The sequence below is a fragment of the Mesocricetus auratus genome, unplaced genomic scaffold, assembly GCF_017639785.1.
Source record: "Mesocricetus auratus isolate SY011 unplaced genomic scaffold, BCM_Maur_2.0 Super-Scaffold_6730, whole genome shotgun sequence".
Taxonomy (NCBI): domain Eukaryota; kingdom Metazoa; phylum Chordata; class Mammalia; order Rodentia; family Cricetidae; genus Mesocricetus; species Mesocricetus auratus.
In genome coordinates, this window is record NW_024429184.1 from 10,962,778 (window position 1) to 10,989,779 (window position 27,002).

At 45.7% G+C, this 27,002-nt stretch overlaps 1 protein-coding gene across 2 annotated transcripts in view; it reads right to left on the bottom strand.

Annotated features, from left to right (window-relative positions):
* Tmeff1 (transmembrane protein with EGF like and two follistatin like domains 1) overlaps positions 1-26,796 on the bottom strand; it is a 75,809-nt gene extending 49,013 nt beyond the window's left edge. Inside the window, exons 1-3 of one of the 2 annotated variants that reach the window (XM_013119537.3) lie at positions 26,449-26,796; positions 7,872-7,981; positions 2,134-2,263 (exon numbers count right to left, since the gene is read on the bottom strand). In XM_013119537.3, the coding sequence (XP_012974991.1) occupies positions 2,134-2,263; positions 7,872-7,981; positions 26,449-26,623 (415 nt within the window). In that variant the 5' untranslated portion in view covers positions 26,624-26,796. The remainder of the gene's footprint in view (positions 1-2,133; positions 2,264-7,871; positions 7,982-26,448) is intronic. The other variant, XM_005078718.4, reaches the window with a different exon arrangement.
* Between the last annotated feature and the right edge of the window lie 206 nt (positions 26,797-27,002).

The window sequence follows — 27,002 nt, forward strand, 5'->3', positions numbered from 1 at the left end:
CTACCACATTTTCTTAGGAGGACTAGCCCTTCTCCCTTTCATTCAATGTACCTTAATTGGGTATATATTAAGTGTGGAGCACTTAAATGCTGGGATTTACGAAGATAACTACGACACATTCGGAGTACATGATACACTCACCCGAAACCTTTTTGCAAGCCGTGTCCAACTTCCATAAATACTAACAATCTCACAACTTCCTTGGTCATTAAGAATTCCTAAGTACATTAAATGCTGCGACTACTCTGTTGATACCGCAGTATTTTCCTTGTAGAATTTTATCAGTAGCACACATACCCCTGAGTCCATCCCAGCCCTGAGACGGTGTCATGCTTCCCTAGACAGGACACATGACCTGGTTGAGAAAGCACTTATGTGGCTGTAGGCATGTATGTCAGATAAATGAAATGCTGCATATTACATGCGTAAGTACACAGAGATGTCACAGGAGAAGGACTGCAGAGGAGACACGGACTCAGCCCAGTCATAAAGCCTAAGAAAAGATTTTTCTGAGAAACTGAAAAATTTCTAACTCTTCTGAGGCAACTTATTTAAAGCCCAAATGACAAGAAAACGTGGCCCAGTTGGCAAGCGTCGACACAGCACCCAATGGCCGTGGCATCCCTGGCTTAGCAAGCCCAGAAGACTAATGCCCATGGAACAATTTAAGGAAACGGATCCCGGAGTCTAAGCGACCTGCACAAGGTCGCATGGAGAAGAAAGGCTGGGATAGTGTTAACGCGAGGGAGGCCTTCTTCTCCTGGTTCAGGGTTCTCAGCAACCTACCACTCCACCTCCTGTTTAACTCACTGCCTATCAAAGCTCTGGGTGTCTTAAGCACGTGCTCCTCGCACATGATTAATGTGGCATCAGAAAGGTTTGCAGAAACGTCTAGATCAAACCTGGGAAGTGCAATGTACTCAGAGAAGTACTAAGGACATCCCATGACGGTCCAAGAACACAATGCTTTCTCTCCACACCTAGTTACTTTGCGTACATCAGAATTGGAGGGGGCCAGTCACATTGGATCTAGATCTAGATCAGAGTCTAAGATCAACAACATAGACAATCCACCGAGGTTCAGCTTTCCTAGTGGACAGCACTCCAAGAGGAAGTAGCGCTATCCGTGACTCCTTCAAGAGGACAGCAAGGTATCCCATGTTCGGACGTCTCCCAGAATCTGCCCTATGCATCTCTGCTTTGACCAATTTTAAGTATATCTTTTCCCTGTGATAAATCATAACTATAATAGCTTTTAGTGAGTTTTAGGAGTTCTTCTAGAAGATTACACCAGGGGACGTGGTGTAATTACACTTGGGGAACTTCTTGAACTCCACTGGTAATATAAGTGAGAGGAATGTTACAGACTATGCCCACTACGTTATAGTTGGTCCTAAAACCTTCATATTTAGTAAGAGGGAGAACTTTAAATACTGTAGCCTAATAAGAAAAGGAAGTCAATGGAGACAAGATCAGTTTCCATCTTTACCACTGGCCTCTACACAATAATTCTAGTTACAATATCTAACCAGTACCTCCACCCTCAAACTCAAACACCACTAAGCAAAGCACAGTAAGGCCTCCTGGAACCAACCACCAATTCAGAAAGGAGAAAGGAGAGGGTAAACAAGGTGGCTTGGGGTGCTGGGTGGAAAAAAGAAATGCTCATAGAGGCTTTCTTGAGACAATCATCTCAAAAATATAAATAAATAAAAAAAAACTATTTCAAGCCGGCCATTGGTGGCACACTCGGAAGGCAGAGGCAGGCGGATCTCTGTGAGTTCGAGGCCATCCTGGTCTACAAAGCAAGTTCCAGGACAGCCTCCAAAACTATACAGAGAAACCCTGTCTCGGAAAAAAAAAAACAAAACAAAAAACAAAAAAAAAAAAGCAAAAACGATTTCATGCCAGTTCCCAGCTCCAAACTGTATTTGTTCAATGTTTGTGATATCAAGCAAAGGCTATGTGACATCCTCACATAAAACAGACATACAGTCAATACAAAAATCACCCTGTTAAGAAGCAGTAACATAAACTATGAATAAAACTCCCCTAATTACCACCAATCCCTGCAAACACTCTGGCTAAAGTTTTTGGAAAGCATGGCAGCACCATTGCTAACATCATACATACCGGAGTAGCAAGGTCCACGCGCCACCACTGTTATGTCTTTCTGGTGCTTACAAGCAGCCCTCCTGAGAAAACATTCATTCTGGTAAGTGTCCCCATTTGATCCACAGACAGGGACGTAATTTGTATGGCACTGCAAAAAACAAAAAGAAAAGTACACTCTCAGAACTAGGCATGAACACGAATGGCGTACTTCACATTCATGAACGCAAAAGCATGGTTTTCTAACGTTGCTCCACTGCTGACACAGGTTGTCCCTGTATTTAATTTTTAACAGAGAGGACCTGCCTCTGCCTCACAGATTTTTCTCCCATTCATAATGAAAAAACTACCTATTATCCTCATGAAACTGGACATTCCTGTGCAATCTACTTTACCTGTTTGCTAAGTAAATCCATAGAAATATTAAGAGGAAAGTCGTGACAGTGTTTATAAAGAGCTGCCTAGGTGATGTCACTTTGTCATTACAATGCCTTTCTTAGCCGGGCAGTGGTGGCGCACGCCTTTAATCCCAGCACTCGGGAGGCAGAGGCAGGCGGATCTCTGTGAGTTCGAGGCCGGGCTGGACCGACAGCCTCAAAAACAATACAGAGAAACCCTGTCTCGTAAAAACCAAAAAAAAAAAAAAAAAAAAAAAACAATGCCTTTCTTAGCACATCTTCTTAGCACATCTAGTAGCAAAGTCCCAGGAAGACACAAAGAAATACACCACCTTTAATCCCAGCACAAAGAAATACACCACCTTTAATCCCAGCACTTGGGAGGCAGAGGCAGATGGATCTCTGTGAGTTTGAGACCAGTCTGGTCTACAGAGCGACTTCCAGGACATCCTCCAAAGCCACAGAGAAACCCTTCTCAAAAAACCAAAAAAAAAAAAAAGGTATGCACCACCACCACTCTGCAGGACTCACTATGTAGTCCAGGGTAGTGAGGAACTCTCCCCTGCCTTCAGTTCAGGGATTACAGGCATGTGCCAACATGCACAACTTACCCTTTTAAAAAAAAGTGCTATCTATCCATGAAACTGAACGCAAATTTTCAAATAGTATAAAATGAAAGGTATCAAGAAAATACATTGCATTCCATCTAATTTAGAAAATATGCATAAAATCTAAGAGAAAATTCAATATATTTTCATGTCATATCTTTAATTTCCTGTATGTCTCAATTTTTCTGCAATCAACAAGATTTACTTTTGCTACTATCTTCTTTTTTTAAGTGGTTGCTCTCAGTCTATGGAATATAAATATGGCATATTAACACAAGTCAGCAACTGTTAACAAAATATCTTATAACCAAGTTGATTTTAATATGCTCAATATCAGCAAAATCTTACACAAACTTTTATTAAAATTAAATTTTTATTTGGAAGGCTTTGTATATGAAACTGCTTATGAATATTTTTAATCCAACTTCATTATAAGGAGATATAAGTGCCTGAGTACTATATTGTCTTCTAACATAATCACTCGAAAGCATGTAAATTATGAAATATTCATCATAAATGACCTCTATTTTTCTTTTATATTAAAAATTTTGCACCATATTCACTTCTTTAATCGTGTGTTTATGAATTTCATTTGAAGGTAACAGAAAAATGGATTAGTGATTGAAAGAGCTTTGAGTTTGAAAAGACTGGAAAACATTTATAAAACAGTATCCCAGCAAGCACTGGACACCAGCTTTAAATGTCCTAAACACTTAAATACTCTAACAACCAGTGAAGCCCATGACAATGCCAGAGCCTGGCAAGTGAAGCCAGCTTATGTTCGCCATCTGTCTAAAGGCAACTGTTATAGATTCCCCTCGAATAGTGTTATGAGGATTGCATACGGGAAAGCTACCTATGGCGTTTATGTCCAGTCATAACTGAATACTCAGTAAGTATTAGCTGTGATTGCTGACGTTACCATCACTTCAAAGTCTTGGGTATTTGCACAGGAGCACAGCTGACAAGCGGAAGAGTCACACTTGCTCCCAAGTGATGTACTTCAGACACTGGGCACAAATTATCCAGTCTCACCCATGAATCATTTGGTGATGGTGAGCAGGGTCCTAACATCCCAGACATCAGTGTCAAGCACACACCCCAGAACTTTCCCTGAGATGGGAAAGTGAACCTGCAGTTCCTTCATCGTTCTTGGGGCTCTCTCAGAAGCCCCCGTAACCTGTATTCTTTCCCGCCAGCTGCCTGGGTCCCACCACTGTCTGAGCCCCCAAATAACACACGAGACACTATATTAATTATGAAGCTGTTGGCCGTTTGTTATGGTTTCTTAATGGCTAGCTCTGACTTAATTATTAACCATAATTACTAATATGTATTTTTATAAGGCCTTATCTTACCAAGAACACCAGACTTGTGTCCTTTCCTCCCAGGATCACATGGCGACTCTCCACTCTTGACTACATTTCCCAGAATCCTCCTCGACTCCTAGTCCTACCTATCTTGCTTCCCTATTGGCCAACAGTGCTTTATTCATCAACCAATAAGACAAACACATACACAGAAGGACATCCCCCCATCACCTGCCCCCCCCCAGTAAACTTAAGGATAAATGAAGGGATCCAGGCAACGTTACTACATTCAGACTGATCCTGCCTCTAACCCCTATTCTGCCACCTCTGATGAGGAAAGAAACCTCCCTATTAAGACTATAATGATGCTGCCAGCTATCTGAAGCTGTTTGAAAGCTACAGCACTATTCAACTATGTTACTACATCCGTTCAAGCATTTGCTGTACACCTACTGTGTGCCAGGAATTGTTTGGATCACAATAAAATAGGAAAACTTTGCTGGGAGAGTTCACCTTGATTGTCAAGTTGATTGACTGGTAGGTACCTAGAAGCTTAGTAAAGCACATATCTGGATGTGTCCTTAGGGGGGAAGAAAGGTCATCGCTGAACATCACAGTACCACCCAACAGGCTGAGGGCCTGAGGAGACCAGGACGGAGAGGAAGAACTCCACGAGCACTGGTTCCCCTCTCTACTTCCTGGACACCACTCCGAAAAGGGGCACCAAAATAAGACTTTCCAATAAACAAACAAAAAGCCTTTTCCCCCACGTAGCTGCTTTGCTTGGGTACTCTGTCACAGCAAGGAAAAGGAGGACTAGCATAGCTGTGATGGTTAATCTCATGCGGCAACTTGACTAGGCCCTGGGGTGCCCGGATTTAAAGCTATTTCTGGATGTATCTGTGAGGGCATTTACAAATGAAATTAGCACTGGAGCCAGTGAACCAAGTAAAGCAGGCTGTCCTCCCCCGGGTGACATGCATTGTCCAATTTGTTGGGAAACCAAACAGAACAAAATGGTGGAGGGAAAGCGTTTCCCTCTGACTATCCTGGGAGTGGGAGGCACGGTCTTCAGCCTTCAGAGAGGGACTTACACCTCCATTTCCCAGGTCTTTAGCCCTTCATGTGGTGGTATCTCAGCCTCTATAATGAAATACACTAATTCCTCACTAGTCTCTCCCTCCAGCTCTCACGCAAATTCATGTTCATGTATCCTGCTGTTTCTATTTCTGTAGAAAACTCCAATAAAGGTCTAGTAAGAGTAAGAGACTGTGGAAGCTATTCAAAACAGACACAAACACAGGAAGACAGCCCACAGAACTCTAAATACAATGAGGAAAAAAGAAAGCTGGGGGAAAGTTAGAGACACTATGTTTTAAGGGAAAGATGTACTCCTAATAATCTTTCTATGCACAGTTAGTAAGTTGCTTTGTTTATATAAGTAGCAAGATAATGGCTTTTATTATCCAACTAACAAAATTTGCAGTTACATGCAATTCTACTTTCTATGAGAAGAACGTTAAGCCATCCCCAGAAGTTTGTATTAGCACTGAAAGCATGCAGAATTATAAACAATCTTCCAAATGAGTTGATTATCACTGTTAAGAGTTACACAGCTGAGAGATATGCCTAATAAACATATCAAGTCATTGTTTCTAAGCTGCCAATAATTTGGGCTTTATGAACAGATCTACAATCTTATAACAGGAAGACAGCAGAGCAGGCAAAGGGAGGACCCCTCGGGAGGAGGGAAAAAAATGACCATGCTGTAAGCCCGTAGGCAGGTTGCCCCCACAAGGAAAGGAAACTGTCTTTAAACATCGTCAGCAGCAGCCTGGAAAAGCAGCACAGATCTCACTCACTCACTTATATTTCTCTTCCTGCTTTGCCACAGGTTAAGAACCAAAGGATTCAAGACAGATCATGGAAAGATTTTTTTAGCTGTTCAAGGACACTGAAAAGGCTACTTTTATATATATATAATCTTTAAAAACTCAAAGGCTTGCAAAAAATGAAGGAAAGCGGAACATAAGGCCAGCCCCGTGGAAATGAAAGCGCCCCATAGAAAGGCAGACACAGAAGGAACTGATGTCCCCAGCCAACGGGCAGCAAGGGTGTGAAGTCAGGCAAAGCAGGCCAAGCGAGCTCGGAAGAAAGCGGCTACTGTGGAGCTGCCCCACAGAAATACCGCTCTGTGTAAGCGAATGAAAAGTCTCTTTGACCCTGAGAACCTGACTGAGTGGTCAATAGCCGTGCTACCCATCCCCGTGATCCCCATTCTCTACTCCTTTCCACGGGAGTGTTGCGATGATTTGTAGCACGCGCTCTGTGCTCTCCCTGCTTCTTACAGCAGGCTATGAAGTGTGCCTCCTCCGCTCAGATGAATACTGGTGACAGAAGGAGGACATTCCGTCGCTGAGGTCACTGGGTCACCAGAAACACTGACTCTACTAGGCCATATGCCTGCTCTGAAGGCCTTCCTCTCCTCAAAATTCAAAATGGCAGGTTTAGTTACAACAAGACTAAGAGAAAACCAACCAAGCTCCTTCTATACCTAGTCTCCAATTCTTTATTTTTTGGGGGGAGGGGGGTTTACGAGGCAGGGTTTCTCTGTATTGTTTTGGAGGCTGTCAGTCCAGCCCGGCCTCAAACTCACAGAGATCCGCCTGCCTCTGCCTCCCGAGTGCTGGGATTAAACGCGTGCACCACCACTGCCCAGCCCTAGTCTCCAATTCTAGAGCTGAGGGAGCATCCTCTGAGAGCTAGATTATAATTTAACCAAAAAAAACGGGCCAACAGCAGCACTCAAGAGTCATTCTCTCAGGGCTGGAGAGATGGCTCAGCAGCTAAGAGCACTAGCTGCTTTTCCAGAGGACCGGACCGGGGTTCAATTCCCAGCATCTACGGCAGCTCACAACTGTCTGTAACTCCAGTTTCAGAGGATCCAACACCCTCACACAGACATACGTGCAGGCAAAACACCAATGCACATGAAATAATGCTAACACCCTTGGGTGAGGACTCCAATTCCCAGCCCATCTCTAACCCTGGCTCTCCCCGAGGCTCTCCTTCACCCCAGCTCTAAAGAGCCACAATGCAATGGGGGGGGGGTTAAAAACAAAAGGATACCGTGTCAGCTGGCTCGCCAAGGGGCTCTGCTGCAGAGCCTGCCATTTCCCCGAGTGGCAAAGCTCGCACTTGGATATGAGGTGAACGCCTCTCCCCACATGCTCACATCTGGTGTAGTTAGTCTGACCTCTAATCTCTGGGATGAAGCATAGAAAGGACAAGTAACAGGACTTCACCTGGCAGGAAAGAACTAGCAGGCCGTGAGCTGGGCATCCTGTGGGGCTCCAGGTGCTGTGTGCTCCTCATCTGAAGAATGCAGGATTATTATAAGACAGGGAGGGAAAAAATTAAAAGCTATTTTTTGGTTTTCTCACCTGAAACTGGCATGCACATTTCAAACCATCCCCATCTTCTTTGCAGACACCTCCGTATTTACAGGATGACTCGTCACACACTCTGATATCAGATTCTCTCACATTCAGTTCTGCAAGAGAGGAAAACACTGTTTCACGTATATCCCAGACATACAATACACGACATACACATACATAAGATAGATAGATAGATAGATAGATAGATAGATAGATAGATAGATAGATAGATAGATTAATAAAAGAACAAATGTATCCTGTATCTCATTCACTGGTATAATAACAAGACAATATTTTTAAAAAAAGCAATGTGTGCCAGAGAGATGCCCCCAAAGTTAAGAGCCCCTGCTACATAAACACCAGATCCCAGCACCTAGACGATAAACCAAGCATCTTACTACACCTATAACCCCAACACCAAGAGGGACACAGACAGGTGGATCTCTGGGGCTTGCTGGCTTCCAGCCTCCTGAGAAAAATGTAAAACCTAGATTCAGGGAAAGACCTTCAAAGGGATAGGTAGAGAGTGATGAGCCACCAAGGCCCTCTTCCAGCTTCGCCATGAAGGCACAGATGAGTGTGCTACACACACACACACACACACATACACACACACATGCACATACACACACATACACACACACGCACATACACACACATACACACACACATACACACACACATACACACACATACACACATACACACACACGCACATACACACACATACACACATACACACACACGTACATACACACACATACACATACATACACACACACACACACACACACACATCCTTAAAAAATGAAAATGGAGATGGGCAGTGACGGTGCATGCCTTTAGTCCCAGCACTAGGGAGGCAGAGGCAGGCAGATCTCTGTGAGTTCAAGACCAGACTGGTCTACAAGAGCTAGTTCCAGGACAGCCTCTAAAACCACAGAGAAACCCTGTCTCAAAAAAAAACTAAAACTAAAACTAAATAAATAAATAAATGGAAAATCAAGTTCTTATAAGACTCAAAATGTCAGTATACCCCAAAGAGAATCTTAGGGCCTACCCTTAAAATGAACTCACCCCCCCCCCAAAGAACCTCAAAATGCTAGATTTTAACAATTTCCAAAGATAAATCTACGGAATTTTTCTATTTTGGCTTGCTAAACACTTAAGATAATTTTACTATTGTCTTGATAGTTTAGATTCTTTGTCTGACAAGCAACTTAACTTTAAAGATAACAATGTTTTGACCATCAATATTCATTCTAGGCAATCCTAGTTACAAAGAATTATAAAATTAACTTGAACTTCATACAATAGGTAGATATGGAACACTTACAAACACAAAATTAAGGAGACAGAAAATTTCTCCCCCACTGAAACTTTTAAATGACTGAGTTAACTTTATCATAGCAAGCACAGTCCATCGCTGACGTTGTTTCTGCCCTAAGACTGTCACCCTTGACTGGAAGCAGTGCATTAAGCGTCCTCAGAGAGCAATGCGTGGCTTCCAGGTTAGCGCTAAGTCATGTGGAACTGGGTAAGAGTCATTGGGATGCGTTTCCCCATCTCCCCATCGGGTACTAGAGCCACGACGACAACCGTACACAGACGGGAAGCGAATGTCTTATCTCAGTATAGTCACGGTCCTGCGCACGGAAGCCAGAGGAGCCACAGGCCGAAGCTGGCTGGCTGCAGCTCTGTGGCTGATTAACTCTGGAAAGAGCACAAGGGGTCTCTTGAACGACACCACGATGAGGTGGGGCCTGGCAAACAGACCCACTCACTCCCCAGCAACCCACTAGCCCTGCCTAGTCTCTCTTCCTGATTTCAAAGCAGGGCTTCTGGACTGAGTCAAGGAGACTCGGCTACCTAGTGACAGCTACACCAGTGACTCTCACTGGTCTCTCTTGTTTGCGCCACTGTGCAAGGGCATCCACAGCATGGCGCCTCTCCGTGCTGGCAATCGGGGAACTGAATCAACAGTGCTTCCGTGAGTCGACACTCTGATGCACCAAGCGCTGCACTGGGGTAAAAACAGCTCAAGGCCACAGAAATAGGTCACAGCTCAAAATCTCTGCACCTAAAACAAGACGACGGATACAACTGTCTTACTGCTGTGTTCTACAAACTATTCCACCCACAGAAGATGGGTTCTAAGTTCCTTCTACCTGGGGCTGTGAAAGTCCTGGGTTCTTGGCTCTCTTCTCCCAATTTCTGCTTGTCCTTCCTTCCCTCCTTAATAATATATTTAACTTTCAAGGCCCAAAGAAGATCCAGTTGCCTATAGTTAGAAGCTGCCACCATACATACATAAAACGAATGCAGAAAGAAAACCAGGGGCCAAGGATCATGAGGTCACCATACCACAGTGGGTGCTTCCTTTAGATTATTGTAGGAAATAAAAAGATACCTTTTTAAAAAACAACCAAGCCCTCTTCTTACAAGCTAAGTCACAGGTGCAAACCGTTAACTATAGGTGCCATTAATAACAGCTACACAGAAACTTAAGACAAACATTTCTAAGCAAAAGGCTTACATCTTTTGTGCATCCTCAAACATTTATGAACTTGTCCAGAGCACCATTACTCCCTGGGACTCTACCTCCTAACAAGCATGCTAGCCAAAGCGTTAGCTCAAACTCAATACAGGACTCTGAGTGTCCTTTTCAGGCCTTCTGCACAGGATCAGGCCAGAAGAGGGCACTCTGCTACCTGTCAGTGATGACGATGATTACATACCTGCCTTCTTGAGCCCAAAATGGAAGGTCAGCAAAATGGAGGCGCTGTTACTACGGCCCTGGAAAGCCAGCTCTCCACATAAAAAATACTTTACACCAAAAAGCACTCAGAGGAGTGGCTCAAAACAGAAATACTTTGCCCTGGTGACCAATCTGCCCATCATCCGGTTCTCCAATCTCATTAACATTTCAAGGCTGGGAAAGGAAGCACAGGAGGGGCCGGAACCCTGTTTAGCAGGATCAGGATGGCCAGAAGCTCCGGTTGCTGGCACCACTCACTAGAGGTTCAACACACACAGCTCACACCGGGACCCCGGCAGCCCTCCAGAACCACACGGCTTCACTAGCACCTTCCAGCATCCAGAACCAGAAGGGAGTAAACTCCTTAATGTGACCGGAGAACGTGGGGCTTCTCAGTCTGGGACAGGTCTTTGGGGGAAATTACTGATAGTCACTTGGCTATCCTGAGCACTGATGGAGTGCTGAGTGACATTTCTGGCCTCTACTTACTAGGTGCCAGAGATCCCTCCAGCTGTGACAAGCCAAACCTTCAGACTTTAACTAAATGTCACCTGGGGGGAGACAAGATCACTCCCAGTTGAAAACTGCTGTGACAATGAAATCAATGGCATTGCACTGTATTCTTCTCTAACAAGGGTGTTTGGTCCTTCAGCACTGTGACATGATGTCTATAAAGCACGCTAGGCCACCTTCACAGCCATCCTAGGGATACGTGCATCCCATGAGTTGCAAGTCAGATGCACCCCTCGACACCAATCACTATTAAGCAGTACCTTCAAGTCAGACGCACCCCTCGACACCAATCACTATTAAGCAGTACCTGCAAGTCAGACGCACCCCCTCGACACCAATCACTATTAAGCAGTACCTTCAAGATCTTGGCATATTAATGGAAACATTTGCTGTTTCAGAAGAGGAAGTGGCATACAACTTTATAGCAAGCTGAGGTTCAAAGTAGAAGTCCCAGATGTAACACCACCTTAACTACAGCCAAAGTGGCTTCCTCAGCCACTCAGGTGCCAGACTTCCTCTCTCTTCCTGTAAAGGCATTTTCTTCCAAGTCAACAAAATCTCATTCTAACGATATGACAGCCTTTTTGTCTTAGGTCTTCCTTTTTTTTTTTTTTTTTCTTCTTTTTGCATTTACTTACTGGAAGGATGTAGGTTCCGGTGTCATAGGTTCCAACGTCACAAGGCTTGTCTGTAAGCACCTTTTCCTCAGCCATCTCAATGACCTCCCAACTCTTTTCTTGATCCTTCCATAGCAGCTGGCACTGTTTCCCTCCCATTCTAGAATAATCTTTGTTATCCTCCGATTCTAGCTACTTCTCATTTGATCAATCCTTTTTTTAATTATATACTGTCAAGTCCAGAGCACTGCATTATTAACTACCCAGACTAATCAAAGTATACCATTCTCAGGAGTCTACAGACCCAAGGTCTATGGCCCAAGGAATCCTCAAGGCTACAGACACTCTGCAGAATGTCAGGAACAACACATCAGCTCCCATCACAGGAGGGTGTCTTTATGTTTCAATGCCACCCAACCTAGTTAAGTACACATACAATTAGGTTGCTTCAACATTTCATAGGAATGAAAAATCAATTGTTCCCATGAAAGCTAAAGTAGGAAGGAGAGTTGGAAAAAAGGAGCTATCTCAAAAACAAATGAACTCACATTTACAATTCTGCATCCACAAATCTTTAGGTTCCTTTCAAAGGAATGAAAAATGGGATCTGTAATTAATTATGAATATGGTTTATTCAAGGAGGAAGAAACTTCTCAGGGGGAAATTCTATACCTGTTCTCAAAATATCATTTAATAAGTATCTATGCTCAAGTTAAAATAAAATATACCATGCATTCATGAATCATTTTGTGATTTTTTTCACTTAAAGTAACTTTCTCAGAAAGACAAATATCTGAACCCCACTGAGCTGTACAGCAAGAGGGTTCTTACCACATACGAAAACACTCTGTCTCTGCCTGCCACCCATCACGCCATCTTCGTCTCCCACCATCCATCATGCCATCTTCGTCTCCCATCACGCCATCTTCGTCTCCCGCCACCCATCACGCCATCTTCGTCTCCCGCCACCCATCATGCCATCTTCGTCTCCCATCATGCCATCTTCGTCTCCCGCCACCCATCACGCCATCGTCTTGGGTTGCTACTGGCAGCATTCTCCATCATGCTTCAAAGCCTGCGTAGCTTTCACATTCATATCAATGCCAAATTCACTTGTTTTCACCCAGTTCGAGTTCCAGGCTGCAGAACTAGGGAAATCCATTTCTGTGACGGCTTCCCGAGGCCTCATTAACACTGAAAGCTTTCCTTCATCTCTGGTGGAATCCCAGCCAATTCCTCATAAGGCATGTTTGAAGATGGTACCTTGTCTTCAGAAACACAATTTTCAACCGCTCTATAATCACTATCTATGTGTTACTTGTGTCTGGAGAAAACAACTCTTTCCAGAAGAGCACAGCCATCCATGGGTGGTTTCAGTCCCCAAATAATGTTCTGGAATACGTACCCAACTGCCAGCTAAGCGATCCCATGGCCGCTATCTGTGCTGGAAACTAAAACTATGGAAAGATTAAACATTTACAATATCCCCCGCCTGAAAGTGTGGTGCAGCCATGGAATACTACATACCAAATTAAAGATTCATTTTATATAATACACAAATATTTCATAATGACTGTGTGAACGTTTAAGTGGAAAAAAAGATCATAAAACTATACATACATGTCATTTTATTTTTATACCCATACAGGAAAACCCAGTTGGGAAAAATAAAAAATGGTAACAGCAAATGTTTTCTACCAGTTCAACAATGAGTGACCGTTCCTCTTTTCAGGGTTCCATATTAGCTATTATTTCATGGGGATGCGGGGGAGCCTCAATGTGACTTCAAACCAAACCAGAAACAGTTTGCAACGTCATGCAAAATAGGAATGTGTGGGGGTCAATCGGGGCCAAGTTCCCATGCTTGGCCTTTTTGATTCAATGAGATAACAGGTTCCAAGCATTGGTGCCTCAGATAAGTAGACACAGTACACAGCAAAGATCTGCCCCCTCACGGCAAAGATCTGCTCCCTCACTAGACAGGACTTCAACTCCTAGCCCATTTGAGAGGCACCTCTAATGAAACAACCATTGAAAATATAAGTCAGGGTAAATCAAGAAATAGATGTAAGCCAGGTGGTGGTGGCACGCACCTTTAATCCCAGCACTCAGGAACAGAGGCAGGAGGATCTCTGTGAATTCGTTGCCAGCCTGATCTACCAGTTCCAGGACAGCCAAGGATACATAAAGAAACGACGTCTCAAAAAAAACATGGGAAAAAAAAAAAAGAAAAGAAACAGGTGTAGCTGTAAACTTCAAGTTCCAGCAAATCATAAGAACTAGAAATCAAAATGTCTTTAACTTTTGGCTAAATTAACATTATTATTACAGTTTCTTTCTTCTCTCAGGACACGGTGACAGAGAAAATGAACTCAGTATTCCATCATGCAAATAGAGTCCACGCTGATATTAAAATGCATTAATAGCAGAGATGACCATAACTTCTCTAAGCCATGGTTAAACCACAGAAACTGCACACGTGCCTCCCGGTTACCCATCTCTGGCATTTTTCACGCATTCTGCAAGCTCCTGTCAAGCTACCTCTGGTAAACAAGGTTTTCAAACTGTGAGTCCTCCACCTCCGCATCCACGGCTTTCCCTGCGGCCTCCTTCACTTCTAAATGCCTGTGTCAGTCGGGGTGCTCCAGGCAAGGTGACAGAAAGGACACCCCGCTGCAGGCTCAGACGGGAGAGCAGACCTGAATCCCAGCAGAGCGGTGAAAACACCCAGTCCTGGCCAAGGACACTGGACAGCAATGCTTCTCTCCAGGCTACTGACACTAGCTTGGCAAACCCATGTTTTCCTCTCCCAGATGGGTAACAAGAATCTATTAGGGTGCTTATTAAAAATAATGATGACAAATCTCTGCATTTCCTGACACGATACATTTAACTATTTTTTAAAGGCTTGTTTTTACGTGCAACACGCAGACTAAAAATGTAGCTCAATGGTAGTGCAGTTGCCTAGCATGCTCAAAGCCCTGGGTTCAAATCCCCAGTGCGCCAAAAAAAAGTAGAATAACTAACTTTTTAATCCACCCTTTTGTAATGCCTATAAGAGTTTTCAGTGCCGGGGAGATGACTCACTATTAAAAGCACTGGCCATGCGAGTGAGGACATGAGTTTGAACCCCTAAAACCCACAAAAACCAGACACACGATGCAAACACCTGTGATCCCAGCATGTCTACACTGACGTAGGAGATAGAGACGGAAGAATCACAAGCTCACAGGCCGGCTAACAAAAACCACAGCCAGGAGATCAGGTCTCAGAAAATGTGGACTGTGAGAACTGACACCTGAGGTTGTCCTCTGACCTCCATGAAGGAACCACACCACGCCACGTATGAATGAATATGCGCTCACACACAAATCTATGAAGCACAGTTCTTTCTTGGAGAGATCTGGAGTCTGTTTTCCCAAGTATCATTTTTAGTTTTATGGTGACCTTATATTACTTTTCAAATCAAAAAGACTGTATGCTACAGTATGGGGAAGCCTTGAAAATACGCTGAGAGAAAGAAGCCAGGCACAAAAAGGCTTACTTAAAGTGTCCAGAACACAGAAAGCAGCCATGGACACCATCCTGTGTCTGTGAGGGACAGACGGTGGGGGTTAATGGGACTGGTGGTTCCTAACTATCTTCACTATTCAGGCTTCAGTCTGAAGTGATGAACACATTCTTAGATAGGAGGGAATGATGATACTGGGCATATAAAACCCACGGAACTGCAGGTTTTAAGTGGCAAGAAAGATACTGCCCTTCTGTAAATCAGATTAAGCCATCATGCTCCTTAAATTGAGAATTTGTTATCTTTGGTTGCGTTTGGCAGGGTGGTCCAAGAATTCGAAGGCTCAAGGGATCCCACAGGAACAGCCCTCCCAGTAGCTGGTCCATCCACACGTGCTTCAACATCAGAACATGCTCATGTTTCCAAACACCAGCCCAACATATCCATCTGCTAGGAATTAACTGAATCACTGATAAAAAAAATTACCCAGATATTAAAGTACGTGAAAGACCAGTAGGCTGGAGATATGGCTCAGTGGCTAAGAACACTTGCTGCTTTTGCAGGGGACCAGAGTTCAGTTCCCAGCACCCATGTCAGGCAGCTCACAACCATCTGTAACCCCAGCTCTAGGGGATCTGACGCCCGCATCTGGCCTCCATGGGTACGGACACACACACACACACACACACACACACACACACACACACACACACACACACACACGGAGGGGGGGCACATAAATAAAATAATTCATAGAAAGAAGAGCCGGGCGGTGGTGGCGCACACCTTTAATCCTAGCACTCGGGAGGCAGAGGCAGGCAGATCTCTATGAGTTCGAGGCTGGGCTAGACCGACAGCCTCAAAAACAATACAGAGAAACCCTGTCTCGTAAAACCAAAAAAGAAGAAGAAGAAGAAGAAGAAGACCAAGACCCACCACGAAGTAAAAAAAAAAGCACTTGAATATACTCTCATTTTTGCATTGCAACTACATTTATTTACATACATGTTTTATGATTTTCCAAATGCAGTTAATATACTGCTTCCATGAAACATTTTCCAAAAGTTAATAAATCTGAATATATAAATATTGGTGGCCTCTGCTTCTATTTCTAACCTCTGATCCCTAGTGTCTGTAACACTAAGTAGTATAAGAGGTGACCAGAACCCAAGAACTCACAGAGGCAAAAAAAAAAAAAAATCTAAAACAAACTGCAAAATGACACTGGAGAACTTGGTACTAACTGCTTTAAATGAGGGAAAAAACTTTTGATAGGGTCTTACTATGTAGTTTTGGCTAATCTGGAAATTGCTATATTGGTCAGGCTGTCCTCAAACACATAGAGGTCCACCTGCCCCTGTCTCTTGAGTGCTGGGATTAACCATTAAAAAAAATAGACCTGAACATAAACGAGACTTAACAACAAACAGTCACCCAACAAAATGTATAGACGAAAAAAGTTCATGGCTTAAACACGTAACTCTAAAACACAAGAGCACTATGCCAAATTTGTAAACCCCTGATCTCTCTCTAGAGAGAGGCTAATAACAGAATTAACAGTAACAAATAAAAATAGCTCTGTTGCATATTTAAAGAAGCCTAAATGGTTGAAGTCACCACCTCACCAAACTTAAAAAGAAATTTAATTTTATCATCCATTAAAGAATCCACATATATAGGAAATTTTTAAGATAATAAACATCAAACAAAAGCCAGGCAGTGATGGCGCATGCCTTTAATCCCAGCACTTGGGAGGCAGAGGCAGGCGGATCTCTGTGAGTTTGAGACCAGCCTGGTCTAAGAGCAAGTGCCAGGATAGTCAGGGCTACACAGAAAAATCCTTTCTTGAAAGAAAAAGAGGGGTGGGGGATAGGTGGGTCACACACCCACCACTGCTATGCTAACCCAACTCTTACCTTTTGGTTGCCTTTTCTATAAAACAGGAAAGCTCCTGCAGCCCCTCACAGCCACACCCAGGTCACTGAACATCCCTCTACGTTCCCTAGTGTCACCAAGCTAATTAATGTCACTCTGCTCATCATCTCCTTACTTGAACAGGTCTTTCTTCCTAGGATCCTAATAACACTAGCAAACACAAGCTTTCTTTTGGGGGAGACAAAAATGACCATGTGCTTAAAATAATATCAAGAAAGAAGAAGAAAACAGACAGCTTGGCACAGGGGTGCAACACCGTGATCCAGAGAGGTGAAGTCGGCTCCACGGGGAGGCCAGGCCTCCTGAGCGGACGTCCTTCCAACCCCAGCACCACAAAACACAGGTGGTAAGGAGCAGCACCAGCACGTACATCATGAAGACACCATGTGAGAACGGCTGAAGGCCTGTGAGAGCAGAATGATCCACATCCTACTGGGAAATAAATCCCAACTCAGAAAAACTAAAAGATAAGTCCAGAAACGACTGGGTATTGTAACCTGGAAAAGACTCTAAAACGCCCTACAAAAAGTATAAGTTATAAACAAAGGCCAAAAGTGTGACAAATTATGAAACAAAATTTAATGTACATTTCCTAAAAAAAAAAATAACAAAAATTCCTGTTGAAAAACCTATGTCATATTTGAAGGTTTCCATATTTTATTAACAGATGAGAAAGCAAAAATTAAATATTCCGGGAGGTTAGGGAGCTGGCCCAGTCAGTGAAGCATTAAGGAAACATGAAGACCTGAGTTCACATCCCCAGCACCCCAAAACAGCCAGGTGTGGAAGTGGCTATCTGTTACCCCAGAGAGGCAGAGCCTATGGATCCCTGGCCAGGACAGCCCCGTCAGTCATTTCCAAGCACAGTGAAAGATTCTATCTCAAACATTAGGCAGAAAGTGACTGAAGAGATGCTCTACAGCCACCTCCGGCCTTGCCACACAGACTTCCCTTACAAACATGGGCGTATTTGTACACACACCACAGAGGGAAAAACAGTACAGACTAATACAAAACGAGCTAGAAGCAAGTGGCTCAGTGGCGGAGAGCACGTGCAGCTCCTCCAGAGGACGGGGGTTCAGTTCCAAGCAAGCGCATTACTGACAACTGCCTGTAACTCCAGCCCCAGGGCATACCACGCCCTCTTCTGGCTTCTGTAGGCACCTGCACGCACGTGCACATACACAAACAAAAATAAAATAGATCTTCAAAACTGAATCAAATCTTTCCCCTCATGGGAGGGAAGCCAGTGTAGCAGCACTAGGTCCCTAAAGGAAACAGACAGAAAGAAGGACAGACGATGGAGACTAGGTAAGAAAACAGCGGACACACACACGAAGTAAGAGCAACTATGGAAAAGATGCCTGTGAGACCTCAGCTGCAGAACGTGGGTGCACTCCTGCGGCTCCCTCTTCCCAAACTGAGAAATTCCAGAAGTTCAGTAAAACGAGAATTGACATGAAAACTGAGAAGACAAGGAACTTCTTTTCCTAGAGTGTAAATCTTTCACAAAATGTGTTCCCATATAACGATGCCAGTATCCACCTACTTTTAATACACTACACCTAGGAAATCTATACAGCATATTCTCAGACCATAGCACAAAATCATTAAGCAAACTAACACACCTAAGTTCATGTGATTTATAACCGTAAGTGGGATATGGTCATATTTCAAAATTGGAATGTTAGCAAATATAGAAAGGGGGGAGGCGAAGTGTAGAAAGAGGAGGCGCCAGGGCAAAATGAAGAAAATGCAGGGAAGATATAATAAAAATACCACTAGGGAACTTTAAGGAAAATATTACAACCCGATAGCAGAGCAAGTTTCAAAGACAAAGAAGAGGTAGATTCAAGAAAAGGGTTAAGAACAGGAAGGAAAAAACATTCCGAGTGAAGCTGTTGCTCCCCTGAAAACATCGGCCACTGATGGCCAACCCCTTCCTTTGGAAGAGTAAAGAGGGGATGCTAGCTTGGGGGTGAAGGGGACAGGGAACATCACATGGACGGTCACACACAGACAGAGGGTGTGCAGACGGGAAAGCTTCAGAAGCTGATCTCCGTCATTCCTGATGACCACGATGAGATCTCAGCCTTCTCCAGGCCCTGCATCCCACACTAAGTGCACCACAACTCATACATGTCAACAAAGAGAGATCCAGGGGCTATGGCAGACACACAGGAAGCCGTCTAGCTGCTGGAAGCCCAGAGTGAAGAGAAGAGTGAGGGTGCCACGCCCTACTCCTCATGGACCCATCATGGCTGTGTGGAAACGAGGGCCCAGAGTTGCCAGTACCTCCAAGTCTAGAAGAGGCTGAAAGTCAGATTTTGAAGCGAAGCCTTGAGACTTAACAATCAATGCAACTTTTTTAAACACCTTATAGGCTGAACCAGTATCTCAATCTCCATGCTATTCTTCACCATGCTGCCCATTTCTCCTCCATGCCTTCCTGACCAATTCCAGGCTTTTCTCTCTGAAACCACAAGGCCACGTGAACTTTCTAATGAGACTCCCATGTCTTCAGAACAGGTGACAACCTTTCAGATTGGCCTTGAATGCCTGTAACCTGTGCCTACCCCTACCTGCCCCACCGCAACCTAGCAGCGTATTAGCTCCTGTCCTTGTGGCTGTAACACAAGAACCAACAGAGCGGCTCAACGAACAATTCATTCTGGCTGATAGCTAAAGGGTCCGTCCGTGGGGGTGGAAGCCTGGGCAGCAAAGGCTTAGGAGAGCTGTCACAGACATCCAGTCAGGAAGCAGAGAACCACGACTGCCCGGGCTCAGCGTCCTTCTCCTCTAGGAAACGAGCCTCCCCTCCTTTAGGCCAGGTCACCTAACCCAGGTAACCCTTCACAAGTGCCCGGGAGCCTCCCTAGCCTAGGTAACCCCTCACAGTTGCCCGGGTTTGTCTCCTAAACTGGAGACTGTCACTGAACATCACAGGCAATGCTCCTGAAGTCAACTCCACTTTCCCGCCCCCGGGCCTTCTCTGAAGTCACCCCTCAACCCCGAGACGCCCCTCCCAAGTCTCTTCGGATGCCCTGTTTATTGGTCATTACGCCATCCCATAAATAAACAAGCAACGGACAGCCAAACTCTGTCAGGTGCCGTTCTAAAGGCAGTATGATCTAAGTGAATAAAGCAGACAAAAGCGCCTTCCATAAGGAACTTACGAAGGAAGGAGGATGGTGGGGCCAACGTGGGTAGGAGAGGAGGATGAGACTGCACACGGTGCTGAAGGCAGCCCTGCTGGAGGGCAAAGACTGGAGGGGGTGAGGGCAGCATTACTGGGCCAGAAGGTTCCCGGGGGCAGGAACACCAACAGCAAAGGCCCCAGGGAAGGGGGCCCTAGTGTCTCCAGGTGGCGTCCACTACCCCGCAAGGTCTGACTCGCCGCCCAAACTCTAATTCCCACACATCAGGCCTGCTGCTCCTCAGCTCTGTAAGCAAACAAACCTTCCTCCAGGGGGCCTCCCTTTCTGAAGGCACACAAGAGTGATTGGTAAGGAGGAACTGGGAGGTGATGGGGAAGGGGGAACCATAATCAGAACACTGACTAAAAAAAAAGTATCTTCAGTGAAAGGGAAAAAGATGGTGAAATTGTTTACAAATGATAGTTCTGTATTAACCACACAAAGACGCATTCACTTTCCAACACCTCACCCAGACCTCTCCTCTCTGGGGAAACAGTTCCCCGTTTTCTTAAATAAGCCACACCAACAATCCAGTTGTCTGTGTTCCTGTCAGGAAAGCAGAGGTCTGAAAAATACTTGTAATGTTTTCTGGGGAATCCAAAACACTGTCTGTTGTCTTGATCTCAAATCTAACTCATTTAAAGGCAATTCTTTCTGTCTCTTTCCTGCACCAAGTCTTTCTAAGCATTTCACAAAACAGCTTTTCATATCTATACTTCTTAATCTGAGGGGCATTTATTAAATTACACTCACAAGTACCGTTGGTATAAACAAGTCTGAGAATAAACAGACCCCATCCTTGGCGGGCAGGAAAAGTAAATGGCACACAGGTAAAACGCTGTTGCTTGGAGGAGGTTTATTGCCCGGATGTGCGCAGTGAGCCTTGCTGAGTGAGGATATTGGCTAACTTGAGATGTCAAAATCAAGGCCAGGAGAAGATTTAAATACATATTTCCATTTACCAAATAAAATTTACAAATGGCCAAGAGGTACATAAAATAAGATGTCTGACCTCATTAGTCATTGGGAAACTGCAAATCAAAACCACACTGACACACAATTTCACACCCACTGGGACGGTTGTAATCAGAAAGACAGACACAAATGCTGGGGAGCATGTGGAGAAACTGGAGCCCTCACACACTGCCAGTCAGGATGTAGGGAGCACAGAAACTTCAGAGCACAGCTTTGAGGCTCCACCTGCAGGAATGGATGGACAACCACGCCCACACACCAGAACCTCACTCAGCCCTAAAAGAAACGTAGTTCTAACACGTAGGCCAATGCTGAAAACCGCATGCTAAGTAAAGGAAGTTGGATACAGCGGACACCGTAAGGTGTGGTTCTACTTCCTTACATGTTCAGGGTAAGTAAATCCATAGTGCCACGACACAGACTAGTAGCAGCCAGCGGCTCAGGAGAGGGGTTGGCTGTCAACAGTAGGTTTCTATTCAGGGTGAATAAATGTGGTAGAATTAGCGGCGATGATCAATATTGTACTATTCCATGGTACTTTTTTTTCTTAATTCTAATTAGCATTAGTAGACAGGGGGAGAGGTAGACGCAGATGTACTAGGTGGAAATTCACACTGTTCACGTTTTTGTAAGAGAATAACCACCCTACTCCGACTAGCATGTCTCTGAGGTTTCCCTTAATATCTGGTATGTTAGAGAAAATCAAACAGATGCACTCAAGGTTTGCTAGTGAATTTACATATCAGAGACCTCAAATAGCACACTAACCAGAAACCTCATTGCCTATTCCCCAGAATTCTGAATGACCACTGACAAGGCTCTTCTGTTAACCTGACACTTATGTCATCTATTTGTAAGACTCTCACCACCACATAACATCGAGAGGTCTCACTTCTAACTTTCCCAACATTTTTTGAAACCCAGTTTAAATGCTCCATCGTATGTCTATCACTGAATGCCTCTTGCTGGTCTGTGTTTTTCTACCTCCTAAACCCATTCCCTGATCTAGAAAAGTCTCATATACTTAGCCTCATTTGTTCTTCCAAATACTCCCAAAGTTCCCAAAGCCAGAAGGGACCACCCGCTCCCATTACAAGTGGGGGAAATGTTATCTAAGGTTATGCAGTCTCTTGAGGTTAAGTTCATCTTCCCAGTGTCGCATAACTGCCACAATTCTTCTCTTAGGATAAACAGAGAGCTTACACATAAATTAGATTCTTAATGGGTAACTATAAAAAAAGATGCAAAATCAAAGAAAAACAACAAAGCCCGAAAGCCTACCGCCCAGAATGAGTGGGGGCGCTGTGCAAAGAGACTAATAGGAAGAACCCACACAGACGAGAGAAGGAACATCGGCTTCCTGCTTAGGGAAGCCGCTTCCACAGCCCGAGAGGAGGGGAGGGCACAGGCTGTCTTTATGGAGCATGCTCTCCACACTGGCGCTCAGGACCCTGAGGACACCTGAGGCAAGTGACACGCACCTGAACACTTGCAGAGCATGGTACCCACTCCAAATGCAGGTCCTGGGCAAACCATCTGTGCTCAGTGACACTGAGAGAAATGTTCAGGCATACTTAAAAGCTACTACTATTTGCACTGTCTTGGTAAGGAGTCACAGGACCAGAAATTAAAGAACACACCCTTCATTCAAAAAAGAAAGGAGGTAGGGTACACAGATACAGAAAATCATCTGCGGATAAACTAGTGTTCCAGATGCTGAAATTTTCTAAAATGGGTGTGTGTGTGCGTGCATGTGTGCACGTGTGGTGTGTGAGTGTGTGGTGGTGGTAGTGTGTGTGTGTGTTTGTGTGTGTGTGTGTGTGTGTGTGTGTGTAAGAGAGAGGGATAGAGAGAGAGAGCATTTAAAATCCTTATGTAAGCATTCTTTCTACATAGGACTTTTGCTTTTCCACTAGAATGGAAAACAGGAAAGTGACACAGTCTAACAAGATGCTCTGACCATATCTTTTAAGGATAGTCTGGTGAACAATATGGAAAACATCAAACACTAAAAGCCTGAAAGTCTATTAAACTCAACTAAGAGGATGCACGGCTTGTACATCAGGTTAACTAACACTCAACAAACTTACAGTAAAACACTGCAGGGTCCCATCCTTCCCACAACCTGTATAACTTCTACCGACAAAAGAAACCACAGACTCCTCTTCATATTTACAAATGACAAAAAGCTCTGAGTAACCCAACACACACAGCCTTACAGAATCAGACCCCATTAAAAGATTACAGAAGTCGCTGGGCGGTGGTGGCGCACACCTTTAATCCCAGCACTCGAGAGGCAGAGGCAGGCTGATTTCTGTGAGTTCGAGGCTGGGCTGGACTGACAGCCTCCAAAACAATACAGAGAAACCCTGTCTCGTAAAACCAAAAAAAAAAAAAAAAATTTACAGAAGTCTTAAATAACGGACCAAAGAATAACAACAGGGAGTCAAGACCAAGGTCCAGATTTTAAAGCTCAAATACATCCTGGATTAACTTCAGTTTACAGGGAAACACCAGGGTGTGCAACCTCAAACTGTATTAACATGTACAGTGTGCCCATACTGGATTGCTAGTTTCAAATTCATCAACTCAAATGTGCATTTCCTTTGTGAATCTTTCTTTATCCCAGAAAGTTGTTTTAACAAAAATCTGCCAATGTGCACTGGAGAAATGGCCCAGCCATTAGGAGAACTTGCTGCTCTCACAGAGGACCTGAGTTCAGTTCCTAGCACCCACATAGTGGACCGCCCAATCTGAGGGAAATCTTCTCCAGCCCTCTTCTGGCCTCTGCAGGCTCTGCATGCGTGTAATGTGCATACATGCAAGTAAAACACATAAAATACTGATTCATTAAAAATCTGCATATATAGTTAAAACTAGTTTTAACTAAAATATACCTTATCCCTTGAAAACATTTGACCAGTCTAATTTATTTACATTTATATCAGTGACAAATATTCTAAAGGAAGACTGAGACATTAAGCCCAAGTCTGTCTTAATTTAAGAAACTAAGGGGCTGGAGAGATGGCTCAGCGGTTAAGAGCACTGACTGCTCTTCCAGAGGTCCTGAGTTCAAGTCCCAGCAACCACATGGTGGCTCACAGCCACCTTGAATGAGATCTGGTGCCCTCTGCTGGCATGTAGCCAGAAGATTGTATACATAATAAATAAATAAAATCTTTAAAAAAAAAAAAAAAGAAACTAAGAAAAATCAAGCAATTTGCCCCAAACTAGAGCTATGAAACAATGGCTATGGCATTCAGATGAACCACCTTCCCACACCATGTGAGTGTCCAGTCCCTATGTCCTTTCTAAACACTTAATCCTATGCCCTGAAGGATCAGAAAGAGTACACAAAAACACCCATCAGCAAAATGCCATGCTTTGCTAGTATTTGTTGAGGTTAGCCAACCCCCCTCCCCCCCTACACACACACACACACACATACACACACACACACACACGCACACTAATACCCATAACACACCACCAAGTAAAATATTTTGACATAGTGTGCTCATCTACAAATAGAAACTATTATGTTACCTCAAAAAAGTCACTCTGATATACAAACAGCTTACATTCTTAAATAAAGACTGATTACTTACTATAAAGCATTATCTCATCCCAATTGCTATTAGAAAAATAGAAATGTTTTTAATGGATATGCCATTGTTAACAGTTCTCAAACCCCTCCCCCCCTCATAAAACATCCTATGTGAAAATTACTAAAAAAAGGTATTTGGTGTTTGCCCTCCCCCTGCCAAAAACAAAAAAACCTAAACAGCAGGCCAGCATAAACCCTCTCGCCCCTAAATCACTGCCCCACTAACAAAGCCCCTTCAAGAGCCCCCAGGTACAGGCAGGCATCGGCTGTCAAGTGTACCCTCTCCCCACTTCAAGCCTAGTTAAGAAGTCGAATGCTGGGCGGAGAAGAGATAAAGCCCCAGTGAGAAAGGGCTGGTTTACTAGGTCTGCTGGGCCAGCTGCAGGAGGAGCTACCCTCCCCCAAAGAGGACCTGGAAGTCTCTCCTTGCCCCAGGGCCTGAATCTCCCGGCTGCTCCTCGGGGACTCCTTCAGAAAGGACGGGGGGACTTCACTGCCCGGCCCCCTCCTCCCCAGTGCCATCCATTAGAACTCCAGCAAGCTCTTTGTTTCCAACAGCTGTGGGAGGGCAGGCAGCCTTGGAGAGAGGGGAGAGGTCACTCACTCCCTGGTTCCCCTGGCTGCCAATCTCCGGGTCCTCCTGCAAAACACACAGCACCATTCCCGGTCCCCTCTACACCACTTTAATTAACCCGGGGTTACACTAGCCACACAGGGCTCACTCTGGAACCTAATTACCCTTCTTACCCAAACCCCACACAAGATAACTCCCTAGCCCCTCCCTCCCTCTGTCAGACTGGGCTCACCACGGGACTCTCTGCCTCCTAAACGCGTACTCCAGAGCGGTTACCTGAGCCCCGGGCTTTGTCCATACACAACATAGAAAACACTTCCTGGGCCCTCCTGGGACTCCAAACTGACCAGATCCACAGTGCAAGCCCCCACTGCCCCCCTGAACCCAAAGGACAAACATCACCACTCCTTCCTTTTACCCACATGACCTCTCGGAGAGCCCGGGTGCCCTAAGGGAAGAACCCCCCACCCAACACATGGTCAGTCCTCAGGCCCTTCTCAGTCCCCCAGAATCTCGCCATCACACACACACTCACACACACACACACACACTCCCCTTGAAGCCTGGCCGTCCTCCTTCCCTCGAGGCTTCACAACACTTCACACGCGCTTCCACGCGCACACCCACGATCGCCGCTCCGCCTGGCCGAGCCTCACCTGCTCACCGCGCCCGCCGCAGGGCCGCCCTCGCCCGGCCACTCGCCCGACACCCAGGCACTCAGGCACGGCCACTCCCCATCCCCAACGCAGGTCCCCCCGGCCCGGCCCGCCCCACGAACTCGCGCCCTGCCCTCGGCCGGGCTCCCGGGACGCCCCAGCCCACGGGGTCCTCCGGCGCGCGGCCCAGAGCGGCGCAAGGGAGGAGCCCCAGGGGCGGGCGCCAGCCGCTCCTACCTGAGCAGTTGATGCTCTTGCCCCTGCCTCCGGGACAGTCGCCGCCGCCGCCCGCGGGCTGGTTGGACGCGCGGCTCCCGGGCAGGCAGAAGGCGAAGAGCAGGAGCACCGACGTGTAGCCGCAGACGGCGAGCGGGGGCGCGGCCGGCAGCCGGAGCGGCGCCTGGGCGCCCATGCTGTCGCGGCCGCACGGCGGGGAGCGCCGGGAGCGGCAGGCCGGGCGCACCGGCCCCGCGCCGCCTCCTAGCAGCCGCGCCGCCGCCCGGGGCAGCCCCGCAGCATCCCCGCCAGGCCCCGTCCCCCTCCGCGCTCCGGACCGCGTCGCCGGGGGACCCCGGCGCGGGCGAGGGGCGCGGGCGGGCGCGGGCGCGCGAGGGCAGGGAGCGCGCCGCGTGGGGGGGACACGGAGCCGGGGCGCGCGCGGGGGGCGCGGGGCGCGGGGCGGGGACGGGCGCAGCCGCTCGCTCGCTCGCTGGCTCGCAGACACGCAGGCTGGCCTTCCCTTTGTGTCCGCGCGGCCGTCGCCGCCGCGTCACAAAGACCCCGGCCCGCCC